This window comes from Protopterus annectens, chromosome 14.part0 (genome assembly GCF_019279795.1).
Source record: "Protopterus annectens isolate FY-2018-M chromosome 14.part0, PAN1.0, whole genome shotgun sequence".
Lineage (NCBI taxonomy): Eukaryota > Metazoa > Chordata > Ceratodontiformes > Protopteridae > Protopterus > Protopterus annectens.
Window position 1 is genome coordinate 912,841,798 of NC_056748.1, and position 16,451 is coordinate 912,858,248.

At 45.4% G+C, this 16,451-nt stretch overlaps 1 protein-coding gene across 1 annotated transcript in view; it reads right to left on the reverse strand.

Annotated features, from left to right (window-relative positions):
- The window catches only part of BTAF1 (B-TFIID TATA-box binding protein associated factor 1), a 3,603,226-nt gene that overhangs the window by 3,086,875 nt on the left and 499,900 nt on the right, over nt 1-16,451 (reverse strand). The window contains exon 8 of the mRNA XM_044055641.1: nt 2,547-2,574. Coding sequence (XP_043911576.1) covers nt 2,547-2,574 — 28 coding nt within the window. The remainder of the gene's footprint in view (nt 1-2,546; nt 2,575-16,451) is intronic.

Sequence of the window (16,451 nt, forward strand, 5' to 3'; positions counted from 1 at the left end):
TTAGGCAAGTCTCCCATAAAATCATTGCTTGCCTGCATAGAGGATAAGAATGTGTTCCCCTTGTTTGTTGAAGTACCACATGACAGTTGTGTTGTCTGTTAGAATCAACACCTGCCCTGGAAGAAGTAACTCCTTGAAAGCCAGCAATGCGAACTGGACTGCTAACATCTCCTTCATGTTGATATGTAGATGCTGTAGTCTGGCAGGCCACTTGTCTTGTATCCACTTTCCATTTAGATGAGCTCCCAAGCAATGTCTGAGGCATCTGTCGGTAAAATCTGACTCGCCTCTGCCGGGTCACAGAGAGTCCCTTGTTTAGGTGACATTCCTGAGCCCACCACAAAAATTCTTTGAAGGCAAGGTATTATTTGAATGACAGTGTCTAAATACTGGCAGTGCTGTGTCCATACATTTTGAGATACCATTGTAACTTCCTCATATGCAGTTTGGCATTGGGAAGCACCAGAATACAAGATGCCATGAACCCTAATGCTTGTAGGACTGTCTCTGCAGTCAGCACGGACTGATGAGATAGTTGATGGAAGTAAAGTGATAGACTCTTGTTTGTCCGGGTTAAAAGGCCATCTGGGCTGCTGTATTCAGTCTCACACCCAGAAAGCACATGTCTTGAGAGGGTACTAGACTGGTCTTTATTTCGCTCACAGAATACCCTAGGCATCTTAGCACTGCTATAAGATATTCCAGATGCTGTAGAAGGTCTTCCTTTCTTGAGCCAGAATCAGGCAGTCGTCTAAATAAGGATAGATTTGAAGTCCTTGTAGCCTGAAGTAAGCTATCACTGGAGCCAGAACCTTTGTGAATACCAGTAGATAAGCCAAAGGGCAATGCAGAGAACTGATAATGAGAATCTCCAGCTCGAAACCGCAGATACTTCCTGTAACTTAGCCTGATAGGCACCGGAAGGTAAGCTTCCTCGAGATCTAAAGTTACCATCCAGTGATCTTTGCCCAGCAGGGGTAAAAGCTGTTGTAACGTCAACATCTTGAACTTGGGAATGTCCAGATAAGTGTTGAGGAGAAAAAGCAGTCTCCACGTGTTCCCCTTCTTTGATACTAGGAACATGCGAGAATAAAATCCTAGGCCCCTTTCTGATACAGGGACTGGCTGAATGATGTCCAATACCCATCTGTCTTGAGTAATTAAATCCCAATTTTCTTTGAAAAGAGACAGTCGTCCTTCCAAAGGAGCTGCCAGACGAATCTACTGGCAGCTGAAAAGGCAGGTCATTGGGTCTGTTTACGAAAGGACTGACCCCTGCCCTCACCAGAAGTCTGAGCAGATGAACTCCCTGTTCTAGGCCTAAAAGAACCTTGAGCCCTGCCCCTACCACGTCTAGACGTCTCCCTAGACTCGGACTCATAAGCAGGATATGTCCACCCCTTAGCAGGCCAATTTCTACTAAACTTCGTGGCTGTACCTGCAAAAAATCTTTAACAGTTTGCATAGACTTAGCTTTGTCCTCCATTTTCTTTAAAACTGCTTCCACAGGTGAACCAAACAACACATCAGACTGTAAAGGAGCATCCAAAATCCTTGTCTTAACATGCTCAGCCAAATTTTGATCCCTCAACCAGGCATGCCGAAGAACAGAACTAGTGGCAGCCACCCTCGAGGAGGCCTGCACAGCATCAAAACCACATTGCAAAGAATGCTTGCCCACTTGTTCAGACACATAAACTAAATCCAGCAAGTCTTTACAATCAATACCTTCCGCCAAAGCATCCACCTTAGATTTCAATTGTGAAAGGAGACAATTTTGATATTTCAGCATGTGAAACTGACAATTCAACGCTCTCATGGCTAGAGTGGAAGAAGTATACACTTTCTTACCCCACCTATCTAACGCCTTGCCTCTTTCAGTGGGAACAGGATTTTAACCACAGAGGCCTTAACACCTTTAGGCCCCTGAGAAACAGTCTCTGGGTCGCCCTAGGACTCTTAAACAAATACTTATGAGCCGGGCACCCTATAGTACCTATCAGGTTTAACAGGAGCAGGAGGCAAAGAATCAGGGTTCAGGGAAGCCTCTGCAAAACATCTTCCACCACATTCAACACAGGAGGTATAGCTAAGGCCTATGCTGGGGTAAAAACAAGAATTCCCTAAGCCTCTTCCTGGAATCAGAGTAATCCTGGCCTTCCCATTTAAAGTGCTCCTCATGGAATGCAGAGTCTCTGAAAATGAAAATCCTCAGGAGGAGAAGTCAAGGAGTGGCATCATCCAGATCAAAATCAGAATAATGAGGCAACTCGTGCAAATGTTGCGGAGAAGGTTCAGAAGCCGCTGAACGCTGTTGAAAACGGTCAAACTCTGGTTCCACTCTAGGCCTCTTATCAGGAGGGCCCATAGAACCTCTAATCATAGTAATCAAATCTTCTGCCATTTTAAGCATATGTTTCTTAGGTACTGAACCCGAAGGGCTAGGAGAACCCCCAACTGAAGCTGACCTTGGCCTACCTCTAAAGAAGTTTTGGCAACAGAAGGAGAGGCTCTAACTACTGTGGGAAAAGAGGAAGAATAGTTACCTGAGAAGCCCTCAGCCTGGCCTGCCTCCTGAGAGGGTACATCCTGTAACAGTAAAGTTTCTGCCTGAGACTCCATAGAAACTCCTGGCAAAACCTCTGGCTCCACTGAGCCACCTAAAGAACCGACGTCCGGGACTGCGGTTCATCAACCCTAGGCTTGCTGTTTTGTCCTTGCGCTTCTTGACGAAGCGGCGGAGCATCCGACGGCATTTTATAATTGCAACGCTTCCCAAACACTAATCTGGCACAGTCTAACCTCCTCTTAATAGAAACCTAGCACAAGAGCGGCAACCAACAACGTCGTGCTCAGGCCCTAAACAAGGTATACACAATGTATGGTAATCCCTATGAGGTATTTGTTTCCCAAGAAATACAATTATTCACTTTTCTGACATCCGTTAAATACTGAGGCAAGAAAAACAAAATGTTCCCCAACGGGTACTTAGCCAACTCTGATTCGGTCTGAAACTCCGGTTTCGAAATATTTCAGAACGCCAACCTGCACAAAACTGCTTCTGCATCGGACCCAAAAAGACTGAGGATATGACGCCGGTCATGCGCATTAGTACCCTGACGTACTGACGTCAGTCTAATGCGCCCTGACCGACGTCAGCCTTATACTCTGGTATTCGGGCCGACTGGATGCGGACTATACCCAATAGTAAGGACTGCAGCAATGGAAAACGAAGAACATCAACATACTGTACAAGCACTTATCCATATATATATACAAGATATACATCTATATACAACCACTGCAAAGCAGAAGCCAAATAATCCTGACCAGGCACCAAACTGCACGTTCTTCCTGAGGGTGGGAGGGTGGGAATGTAAGAACAAAGGCGAGATGAACACTCCACATGGAACGTTATGGTAAGGACATAACTTCTAAATGTGAGAGTGTTCGATCTCGCCGTTTGTTCTTACACCTGGGTAGCGTCCCTAGCTCCATGTTCCTGAGGAACTCACGGGAGAACGTTCTTGAACACAGTGGAACCAAAGGTTGCCCTGTCCCTAGAAACCCTGTCTACCTTGTAATGAGAAATGAACGTATGTGGTTTAGACTAAGTGGCAGCTGCACAAATAGTGTCTAATGGTAGGCGAGCTGCATGAGCCAGGGATGTAGAAACTGATCTTGTAGAGTGCCCCTTGGGTTTGCCAGGTAAAGTTTGTTCTGAAGAATCATAAACGAATATAATGCAATCAGTTAGCCATTTGGAAAGGGTTCGTTTAGTAACTGCTACACCTTTCCTGCTATCAGCGAAAGCTACAAAAAGTTGATCAGATTTCCTGTGATCCTTTGTTCTATCCAAGTAAAATCTAAGTTGTCTATGAACATCCAACTTGTGTAACATATACTCCAACTTATTGGAGTGATTTTTGAAAAAGGTAGGCAGTTCAATGGATTGATTAATGTTATTAACAGAGCAGACTTTGGGGAGAAAGGCTGGATTAGTGCGAAGAGATACTCTGTCAGAATGAAAGATTAGATAAGGGTGTTTAATGGAAAGAGCCTGAAGCTCAGACACTCGCCTAGCGGATGTAATGGCTACCAAAAAGAGGGTCTTCCACGACAAATACTTCAATGAACAAGAGGAGGCTGGCTCAAATGGAGGTAGCATCAACTTAGATAATAAGAGATTTAGATTCCAAGGAGATGTAGGAGTTCTAACTGGTGGTCTAATATGGAAAGATCCTTTCAAAAAGGCCTTACAAAGTCTGTGAGCCATAATAGGTGCCCCACATTCTTCCACATGAAAGTTGGAAATGGCAGCCAATTGCACCCTTAAAGTGGCTGGAGAAGCTCCTTGGTGAAACAATTCTGTCAAAAACTCCAAGATCTTGTTTAAAGGAGCTATAACAGGGTCCAAATGCTGTGTATTTGCCCAGAACACAAAACGCTTCCATTTACTAGTGTAGGTCTTTGTAGTGGAAGCTTTATGAGAAGCTATTAGTATATTCTGAACTGCAGGTGAAAGAAGATCAGACCTGGCTAAGTAGGGAAGCGGAGCAGCCAAGCTGCTAGGTGGAGTGACAAGAGCGAAGGGTGGGGAGCCCCTGATGAGTGGGTCAGTAGATCTGGTTCCGGGTCCAGCATCCAGGGTCCCCGAATGCGATGTGCCAGAAGAAAGGGGAACCAAATTTGACGAGGCCAGAATGGGGCAATGAGGATTATCGTCCTTTGCAAGTTGTTGGCTTTCTGCAGAAACTTTGCAATCAGGGGAAAGGGAGGAAAAGCGTACAGGAGACCCGGGGGCCAATCGTGAACCAGCGCATCCCTGGGGACTTCCCCTGGAGGGGGTAATAGGGCAAAGTAGCTCCTGCATTTGGCGTTCATTGGAGACGCGAAAAGATCGCAGGAAGGCTGGCCCCACTTGCGAAAAATCTCCTTCGCAACTGACTGTTTGAGGGACCACTCGTGAGGCAACAGGATTGCTCTGCTCAGCCTGTCGGCTATGACGTTGGATGACCCCGGGATATGCGTTGCTATCAGAAAGCGACCTGTGGTCTCCGCCCATTGCCAGATTCTCATGGCCTCTCTGCATAGTTGATAAGACTTGGTTCCCCCTTGCTTGTTTATGTACCAGACTACGGACATGTTGTCCGTCTGTACTGCAATAGTCCCTAGAGGAAGAAGGGGAGCAAAGTGTTGCAACGCTAGAAACACTGCCCACAACTCTAGAACAATGATGTGCAGATTGTACTCTAACTCGGTCCATTCGCCTTGGACTGTCTGTCCCTGAAAGATGCCCCCCCACCCTATCAGGGAAGCGTCCGTGGTCACCGTAGCTGTCGGCGTGGGTAGCACAAATGGTCTTCCGCTGGAAAGGTTGCAAGTTTGAAGCCACCAGGCTAGGTGTGATTTGCATGTGTTCGTGATCAGAATTTTGTGTGTCAGAGGAAGTTGTTGGAACGACCATTGTGCAAACAGTAGCCATTGCAGAACTCTCATGTGCAGTCTTCCCAATGGTATCGCAATGAGGGAAGCTGCCATGAGACCCAAAACCTTCAGAACCAGTTTTGCTGGGGATTTCCTGGATGACAGAAGAAGAGTTATGTGGCTTTGTAGTGAGGCAATCCTTTCTGGGGGAAGTCTTAGAATTAAATGATGCGTATCCAATTCTGCTCCTATGAATAAGATGTGCTGTGATGGCTGTAGTGAAGATTTTTCGAAATTTACGGAAATTCCGAGGTGAATACAAAGCTGTAGTGTGTAATCCCTGGCCTGGATCAGTTGGCGCTGGGTGGTGGCAGATAGGAGCCAGTCGTCCAGATACGGAAACACCTGGAATCCCAGGCGTCTCAGGTGAGACGCCACCACTGCCATGCATTTGGTGAAAACCCTGGGGGCTGGGGTCAGACCAAAGGGGAGGGCTCGAAACTGAAAGTGGCTGGCTCCCAGCCGGAAGCGCAAGTGATCCCTGGACGCCCTGGCCATTTTGATGTGGTAGTACGCGTCCTTTAGATCTATTGAGCACATCCAGTCATCCTTCTGTAAAAATGGAAGGATCGATTGAAGCGTGACCATTCGGAACTTTTCTTTCTTGACGAAGGTATTGAGGTTGCTTAGGTCCAGAATCGGCCTCCAGTCCCCTGTCTTCTTTGGAACTAAAAGAACCTTGAGTAAGTTCGAATCCTCTTTGGTCCGCTGGGACTGGTTGGATGACTCTTTTTTTCTAGCAGCTTTGAAATTTCTATAGCTGCAGGATCTCGCAGATGGGGCGGCACATCTGGGAGTCTTTTCATTGGAATGGGGGGCAGTAGGAAGGGTATTCTGTAGCCTCTGGTAACAACGCTTTTTACCCAGTTGTCTGATGTAAGATTTTGCCAGGCCTGAGGGTATAAAGCTAAGCGACCCCCGACTGCCTCCAGAGCAGGACAGTCGGGCCTCCTCTCAGGAGTGCTGGAAAGGTTTTCCAGGGGGTGTATCCCTGTCACCTTGGTTTTGCGGACCCCCTCGCATCACCCTGTGTGCCTGGGAAAGATCCTTGGGGTTTTCGAAACCACATTTTTCCACCGCGTTGCCCTTTGGGGTACGGTCTGGATGGGGTGGAAAAACGGACTCCGACAGCAGACAGAGTCTTTCCCTCCTGTTCACACCGGGTAAGGGTCTCCTTTACTTTGGGGCCAAAAAGAGTGGCACTGTCAAATGGGGCGTTAGTAAAGGAAGACTTGAAGGCTTCCGCAAATGAACATAAGCGCATCCAGGATTGTCTACGAAGAGCAATCGCTGAAGCTGCTGCCCTACTCGATCCTTCGGCTGCGTATGAGATCAGCCTCATGGATGAGTTTACACTGGATGTAAGGGTATTGAGATGTGCTGTAACTTTCTCTGAAACAGCAGCATCTGTAGTACCCTAGAGGGTATCTCCCAACTCTGATTAGATTCCTCTGTAGTCGTGTAAAGTGGGTCAAATAGTTCAGGGATCGCATAGAAAAAGCCGCTGAACTAAAAATGCGCTTCCCGTACCTGTCCATAGTCCTAGAATCTTTGTTAGGTGGATGGACAGATGAGGAAGATTCCGACATCTCCTTTTTCGTGGCCGCTGCCACCACCACAGCGTCCACTGGAACTCCCTTTGTGACATAAGCCTTGTTTTGGGGTGCAGTAATATACTTATTAGGCTTTCTAGGGACTGGTTCCACCATGTCAGGTGTCTCCCACGCCCTTCGAGCAATCAGCTCCATTAACTCATCGAAGGGCGGAGTGACCCAGGAGGAGGAAGGGCGAGCACCAAATGCCTTCAGCAAGACTGACTCATCCTCAGAAGGGGGGAGGGATTGCCAATCAACTCTCTGTTTTAGGATCTCCAAGATGTCAGAAAAAGAGACATCCTCTGAAGGTGACTTTGGGGACCCTTCTGACTCATCTAAGTCAGTGTCCGATGTCAATGATTCTTGTGGAGAATCTAAGTGTCTCCTCTTACACAATCTTTTCCTAGGGACTTCTTCAGGGGGAGCATCCGAAGAAGCCTCCGAGGAAGAGGGGGCACCCTCCAGGGGTGGCTGAGACACAGGTGCTCGACGCTTGGATGTAGCCGTGGGTGCAGAGGAGGATAACGGTCCTTTATGGGGAGGAGAGGCTGCTTCTACTGACGTGGTTGTCTGGGTAGACAACACCTTCCTCATGAGGTTGAAGGCCCCCGGGTCCCGAGTCGAGGTATCTCCCGGTTCCGAAAAATGGGAAGAATCCCCGAAACAGGCACTGAAGGCATCGACCCCGAGGACGGAACCGATCCGAGCCGAGGCCCCGAGAGGGAGCGTCGGAACCGAAACATCGGTCCGACTCTCGGTCCCGGAACCAAGGATGGATCTTCGGCTCCGAGACTCCGGTACCGGGTCCGACGGAGTCGAGGTGAACGGAGCCGACCGAGAAAAGGACGGTTCTGGCACCGAGGGCTCCACAATCAGCAGATCAGCTTCTTCCGGCTCCAAGGACTGGACAGGTCTTGGAGGAGGAACAGATGGAGATAATGGAAGGCCTTCAAGTCTCGACACCAATTGAGAGGAGACCGAGATGAGTTTGGATAAGGCCGTGTTCTCCATTAACTTCTGCACCACGCGGTCTACATCGGTGTCTGAGAGGGATCTGGAAGAACGGGTCGAAGGAATCGAAGACTGAGCCGACCTCAACAGTGTCGGGGGAGGGAGCTCCGTCACCGGTTCCAAGACTCGAGGCTCGGAAACTGACAACAGTTGAACACTCGGTCCCGAAGTCTGTGGAATCGGTGATCGAACCTTAACTGAAGAGCTCGGAGCCGATTACTTGGGCTCCGACGTCCTCGATTCCTTCGAGGATTTGGATGCCTGGTCTGAAGCATCCAGAGCCTCTTGAAAGGTAGGTTTTAACAAACCCCTATCCATGAGTTTCCTGCGCCTATCTGTCATGACCCTCCCACTGAAAGAATGACACATTGAACAGTCTTCTTGCAGATGGAGAGGGCCAAGACAGTAGACGCAGGAACTATGATTGTCAGTAACTGACATCTTTTGCCCACATTGGCAACGTTTAAACCCCGATTTAGCTTTCTCAGACATTTTTGTAAAGCTAACAATAGGGATAGTAACAAGAAAAGGTCAAGTCCAGTTATGAAAGTCAAATCCGATAAAATTGTCAAATCCAGCAAGTAAAGTCTAATCCAGTAGTCAACTCCTGTAAAGGGTGGGATAGGCCCCGAGGGAAACTCTAAACAAGTTAAACAACTTTAACTGGTACCGAGAAAATCCTCAAGACAGTATCACACAGACACACAGTCAACAAACAATGATATAGAAAAATATAATTCTCAAGAATACAAGAAAAAATCTTTTAAATCTTAGCTTTAGGTGCTCGAGCTCGATCAAGTGATGCGAACGCTGCAGCGGCAAACTAGATCTGAGGTAAAGGCAGAGGGGGATTGTGGGAGTTAGGTTAGTCTCGAGCTTCTTCTCGATGCAGAGCTTGCAAGCGGCTGACACGGAGCCGAGGATCGGCTCCGAACCCAGGTGTAAGAACAAACGTCGAGATCGAACACTCTCACATGGGAAAATATAACAAAGGAGAGGAGACTTCTGAAGAAATTTATGAAAAGATTTTGTATGGAAGATGTGAATTCAGTAGTTATTCAGAATTTACAGACTATTCCAAGATATAATAAGATAAGATAATAAGATCCTTTGATAACCATGTTGCCAAAGTGGTTAGAAAATCCTTCTATGTGACCCATCTGATCATGAAAGGGTTCGCATCAAGATCTAAGGATGTAATGGTGCCCCTCTACTCTTCCCTCATCAGACCCATTATTGAGTAAAATGCACCAATTGGAATGTACCTGGATAGCTATCTCCAGCAGCTGGAGAGACCACAGAGGTACCTAACCAAGAGGATTACTGGCCTCAAACAGTTGCCGTATGCAGCATGATTGAAAAAGCTAAGACTGTTCTCTGTTGCATACAGCTTTCTCAGAGGCGATCTCTGTCTAACGTACAGAGCCATGTCCAACCCAGAATTGTTGAACATGCTCCATCTTAGCAAAACCAAATCTACCCGAGCTACACGCTCTAGGGATATAAACCTCAACACAACAATGAATAGAACATGCTGGAGGGATAGATTTTCTTTGCAGAGACTTCCCTTACTATGGAACAGGGTCCCGATCTACATAAGACAGAGCCCCTCACTATCACTCTTCAAGAGGAACCTTGATGAGTGGATGGGTAACAAAGTTCACACTGGGGATCACACCAACAGCACTACTAGATAGCGGCCAAGGGTACTAGCTGCTAGTACAAGGGTCTAGGGAACTACTAATGGGGCGGTGAATACCGCACAATGTGGCTGGGGCTAATATATGCCTTTGGGCAGACAGCCCAGTACCAACCTATGAACCTATATAACTGGGCCACACTAGACAGAAATTATACTTCATGGGAAGATGTGCATTTGTAATTGAGAGCTTTGACACACACATCCAACATTCACAGCACATACCAACAAAAGCTAAGATAAAAATGGAGGGTAATGAAGAAAAAATGAAGACACTGGCACGTTCTCCACTTACCTGCTAAAAAGAAATTAAATTAAGGAATGGGTAGTGGAATTTACTAAACAGCTATTATGGAGGACAGAAAGCACTTCAGAAGCTAGGGCTAGTCAGTAGGATAAAATGAAAATCAGAGTTTGAAAATAAGGTAGAAACAGATGTAGGTTAAGTAGTAATACAAATTACTTCGTGGGGATGACAAAGGTTGAAGTACTGCAGAATACGGGGAACCTCACAGAGCAGGTGTAACTGCAGAAGAATGGCAAAGAGAAAATAAGGGAGTATCTGGATAATATGCAAAAGTTTAGAAAGATAACTGTGGAGCAAAAAAAAAACTTTTAGTACAATGACTTATTACAATTTAGGCAACAAAATGTAAAGGGTTGCCATCAAACTTGGGGCACCTACAACAAGAAAAATCCAAGACTCCTGCATATGTATTACAGATTTCATACATTTTATTAAAATTTGTACTAACCAGAGAAATGTGAAAACCAAGACAGACCACAAATGGAAATGTTTGTTGAACACAATCATGCCAAGGTTAGAGGCAGATTAGGCTCAATAGTTTAACAGTTAAGACAGGAAGAGATGAGATAAAAAGGTGATGTATAACCAAGCTGCAGGAACATCTCTGGGAACAGATGGTATTCTTGTGGAAGTTAAGAAGGAAATTATAAAGAACTGGAAAGTTTTGTATAACTGCATTTAAAAGTAGGAAAAGCATCAACATTTTGGAAAAAAAGCTGTGATTGCTGTAATACCTAGACAGTAGAGAGACCGGTCATACACAGCTTCATAAACATCCACTTCAATTTTAAACCATGACTATAAAGTGCTTATGTCTATAATAGCTAAGAAAATGCAAATGTGTTGCTAAAATTAATATAGATAAATGTAGTTTTGTGGAGGGAGACAAACATTTGACAACAACAGAACAACGATGACACAGAGGGAAGCAGAATGTAAAAACAAACCACTGTTGGTGAGTATTGATAGAGAGGGAGAGCGAGTGCGAGAGCTTACATTCAGAGTAGGCTGGGATTTTTAGAGTAGGGCAATGGCAGCGTTTGCACTCCCTGACATCTAAAGACATGTGGAAAGAGACTAAATCTGAGATAATACAAAAAACTGAGAAAATAGAAACTCGTTTATGGATATGTATATTAAGATACAAGCAGTGAAAATGTTTTTAGTCTCTTTCGTTTTATATACATGATAAACATTTTATCAACCAGAGAAGTCGTGAGCAATCATTAAAAGACTTGGTGGAATTTATCTGGGATGGGAAGAGGGCAAGAGTTAATAGGAATAAGATAATCCTTCCTATAGAATAAGATGTCTTAGGATTACTTGATTTGAAGGGATATTTTACAGCTACATAGCTAAGACTCGTATATATAACACAAGCATAAAGCTATAATGTTAAGAAGGAAGGGATGGTGATAAGGTGAGGGGGGGGATCAAGAAATGAGAGAGGGAGGGATTCTGGATATAGATCCTCAAGGAAAACAGCCACATACAATATATTCATGGAGTAGCAGAAAGAATTCAAACAAAAAACAAACGCACGAATGGAAAAATTAGATTTTGCCAATAGGGATGACTGCAAGTAGGGGGTAAGCAGACTAGGCAAGAGAGGGCTGGAATTTACTTGAAAAAACTGGCAATAAGAACCAAGGTATTGGGAGCAAATAACTAGAGGGGGGAGTTAATAACCATGGATGAGGTCAAGAAGATAGTTGGACTGCAAGCTAGAAAATGCTTTTCCTACCAGGGACAGATGAGTATAGGCAAAAAGAAAGGCTTAGAGGAATTTTAAGGGAAAGACTTGTTCTGGTAGAGTTTTTAGTAGAATCTAGAGAAGCTGCTGCTGTTCGAGAGATAATTAACAGTGAATGTAAAACAATGCAAGATAATTATAAAAATCAGAGGAAGTGTGAAGACTGGGGAGACAGACGAGAAAAGCAATTTACAAGAGAACAATGGGAGGATACACGTATGCCTCAAGTATGCAACAAAGTCCAGAAAGTAGAGTTACATACACTTAGCATAAATGTAGATGTTCAAGTGTATTCACTGTTGCAGTCCTGACTTGTGGAATTTCCTGCTGTGGAAGCCTTCGGCCAGCCCAACTACCACAGTAAAAGTTTACCCTCCTCCTATGACCGGACGTAACTGACTGATGGCAGTATGCTGGGGCATTTTCTTGCCCCTTCAAAGCCCCCCAACAGGAGCAGCAGGTCAAGGTCAGATGGATACAGTAAGGATCCCAAGGCAGGAGGGAGTGGACAGTAGGGTGTCATGGCAAATGGAACAGCAGGTTAAGACCAGATTGATAGGGCAAGGATCCCTTGTTAGGCAAGAGTGCAGAAGAGGGATCCCCAATACATGAGAAAAAGTAATAGCCTCCCTGAAGGCTATGTAGGGAAGGAGGGAGGAAAAGATAACCAGTGAATACACTTGAACATCTACACTCATGGCAAGTGTACACAACTGTACCATGTTCTTCATGTTTCACTGTTGCAGCCTGACTTGTGGGAAGATTCCCAAAGCTTAAAAGAGGGAAGGTGATGAAGTAGGATGAGAAAGGGAGGTTTGAAGGGAAAGTGTTAAAAACTTGAGTAGAGTCTGGTGTTAAAGGGTACAGAAAATCAGATGGCAGGCTCCGGTTTCTCTTAGTAGATGCGTCCTGCATGGAAGTAGCAGATGGCCCAACTGACCCAATGGAAAGGGCCCTTCCAGACACAGGAAATCATCTTCCCTGAAGAAAGAAAGTGTACCAGGAAAGAGATGAGAAAGAGATCCTCTTGGAAATGGCCTGCAAGATACAGGATCTCCTCCACCGAGGGAAGCACTGGTAGAACTTCAATGGCCAGAAAAATCTGGCAAGTTTTACAGTGGCCATGTAGTAGGGTAGCCCCCTATGGAACCTTGGAGCACGGAAGGGTACCCCTTCCCTCCACACTGGAGAAAGTACAGTTGTGAACACTTAACATAAATGTAGATGTTAGAGTGTATGTGAAAGTATGTACATAACTCCAGATAGCAGCTTCTAGGATGTCCCTAGTAGAGACACCTCTGAGAAAGGCTGTAGAGGTAGATGCAGCCCTGGTGGAGTGAAGTCTGATCCCCTGGGGGGATAGGTTTTCCATGGAGCTTATAGCAGAAATGAATGCAATGGCTTATCCATTTAGAAATGGTTTGCTTTGAAATAACCTTCCCCTCTGCCTCTGCAGCAAAAGCCACCAGCAGTTGTTCAGATTTCCTTTGAGATTTAGTCCTGTCCAAGTAAAACCTAAGTTCTCTGTGGACATCTAAGGAGTGCAGTATCCGTTCCCCCTTGTTCTGCGGATTAGGAAAGAAGGTTGGCAAATGGATGGACTGATTAAGAGCCACACTGGATACCACCTTGGGCATGAAGGATGAATTGGTTCTGAGGGACACCCTGTCCAAATGAAAGACGATGAAAGGCTCCATTGCCATAAGAGCCTGTAATTCAGATAACCTTCTAGCTGAAGTGATTGCTAAAAGGAAAGCTGTTTTCCAAGAAATGAGTTTTAAATCTGCATTAGCAGCTGGCTAGAAAGGAGGAAGAGTGAGTTTCTCCAATACAAAGTTAAAGTCCCAGGCAGGGGTTGGGGCTCTCCTGGGTGGTATTAAATTTGTGGCCCCTCTGAGGAACTGCCTGAGCAGTGTATGAGAGAAGGGCAGTTCTGTGTTATCGGCTGAAATGGCTGAGGCGTGAATTTTGATGGAGGAAAAAGCCCCTTGTGAAGCATCTCATTAAGTATTGTAAAATCTGATGTAAATTGGGCGCTGCTGTGCTCATCTCGAGATTGGTTCAGGCACAGAATCTTTTCCATTTTTCAGCATATTTTTTAGTACTAGGCCTCCTTGCCTCTAAAATATCATCCATCATTGGTTTACTGAGGGAAGGTAAAGGAGAGATTAAGTAATTAGCCAGGCTGCTAGGACCAGGGTTTGAAGCGGAGGGTGCAGAATTTGGTTATCCTGCTGAGACAACAGGGTAGGGGTCTGAGGCAGGTGCCATGAGGCTAACAGTGAGACACTGCACAAAAGAGTGCACCAGTGTTGGGGTGGCCAGTCTGGTGCAATCAATATCATCCTTGGTTTCTCCGGTTTGATCTTTAGTAGTACTTTGGAGAGGAGAGGCAGAGGAGGAAAGGCATAAACTGCTAGTTTTTTCCAACTGAAGGACAGAGCATCCACTTTCCAAGCTTGTTTGTGGGGAGTCCTTGTGCAAAATTTGTCTAATTGGTAGTTATGGAGGGAAGCAAACAGGTCTATATCCGGGCTCGCCCATTTGTTTGTCAACATGTTGAAAGTCTTTGGCTCCAGTTTCCACTCATGTGGGTCCATGAGATTTCTGCTTAGTCCATCTACCAGTGTATTTAGTTTTCCTGGCAGGAATTGAGCCTGCAGATGCACTTAGTAGCTCAAGCCTGTGTTCCACAGTACCATGGATAGTCTGCAGAAGGGGTAAGAATGGGTACCCCCCTGCTTGTTTATGTACCACATAACAGTGATGTTGTCGGTCCTGACCATTAATTGTCCTGGAAGAATGTGGTCCTTGAAGGCTGTCAGAGCATTCTGTACAGCTAACATTTCTTTTTCATTGATATGCAGGTACATTTGACTTGGGTTCCATTTGCCCTGAATGCACTTCCCTGCCAGGTGAGCCCCCCAAACATAGCCTGATGCGTCTGTTAGGGTTTGGGCAGCAGGGGGTAGAGTGAATGGTAGTCCCTTGTTTTGGTGGCAGGCCTCTGCCCACCAAAGGAACTCTAACCGTAGGCAAGGTATGATAGGAATCATTGCTTCTAGATCCTGAGAATGTTGACACCATAGGCTTTTTAAATACCACTGTAGTTTCCTCATAGGTAGTCTTGCATATGGAATTAGAAGAATGCGGAAGGCCATGAACCCCAAGGCTTGCAGTATTTGCCTTGCAGATAAAAGGGTTTTTGTGGCCGCTAGCTTGAAGTAGGTTGTCAAATAAATTTGTTTCTCTGGCGTGAGGAAAGCCATCTGGGAAGTTGTATTCAAGCTTGCTCCCAGGAATATAATTTATTGATAGGGTACCAGGTGAGATTTCTTTTCGTTTACGGTGTACCCCAGACAAGTTAGCACCCTTTGAACAAAAGCCAGATAATTCAAAAGTATGTACTAGCTTTCTGCCTGAATTAGACAATCATCCTGGTATGAGTATATCTGAATATTTCTTTACCTGCAAAATGCAATGACTGGAGCTAGGCACTTTGCGAATACCCTGGGTGCAGTAGATAAGCCAAAGGGCAGTGCAGAGAACTGAAAGTGCATGTAGCCTGCTTTGAAGCGTAGGTATCTTCTGCAAGATTCCCTGATTGGGATGTGCAGGTATGCTTCCTTTAAATAGAGTGTTGCCAAACAGGCATCTTTGCCTAGCATAGGAAGCAACTGAAGAGTTTGCATCTTGAATTTTGGAATCACCAAAATGGTGTTTAAAGTAGACAGGTCCAGGAAAGGACGCCATGAATTGTCTTTTCTGGGTACCAGGAAAAGTCCTGAGTAGAAACCTTGTCCCTTTTCCTCTTCTAGTACAGTTTGAATAGACTTTATGCTTGAGAGAGACAGAGAGAAAGAGAGAGTACTTGCTTTTGAGCCTCTGCCCACTGATTTGGGGGTAGGTCTGGCCAACCGTTTGGGGTTGGTAACGTGTGGAAGTGAAATCTGTATCCTTGGGAAACTATATTTAAAACCCATTTGTCCTGGTAACGAGTTCCCAGTTTTTTGCATGTAGCGCCATCTTTCCCCCCAAAGGGGGGGGTCAGTTGAAAAGTGCTTGGAAGTTTTAAAGTTAAGTCATTGAGACAGTTTACCATAGGGGGAGTTTTACTACTACCAGATTTGGAAGAGGAGCCCCCCCACTGCTTAGTCCTGTGCATACCCTGGGACTGAAGCATGGGTGCTCTGCTGGATCTGGGTTTGGACTGAGAAGGCCTGAAGAGGCAGGAAAGGACCAATTCTTAGAGGGCTAATGCCTACTAAATCTTGGAGGTTGCACTTATAAGAAATCTTTAACAGTTTGCATAGATTTAGCTTTTTCCTCCATCGTTTTGAGAACAACTTCTGCCTTGTTGCCAAACAGGTGGTCCAGATTTAAGGGAGCATCCAGTAATTTAGCTTTAACATGATCTGGCAATGATTGCTCCTTAAGCCAAGCATGCCTTCTAAGTACAGACCCAGTGACAGCAGCCCTGCAAGATGCCTCTAGTGAATCAAAACCACATTGCAAAGTATGTTTTCCAACCTGTTCAGCAGAATGCATTAAATCCTGTAAATTCTTATTTTCAGCACAATCAGAAATCAACATCATTTT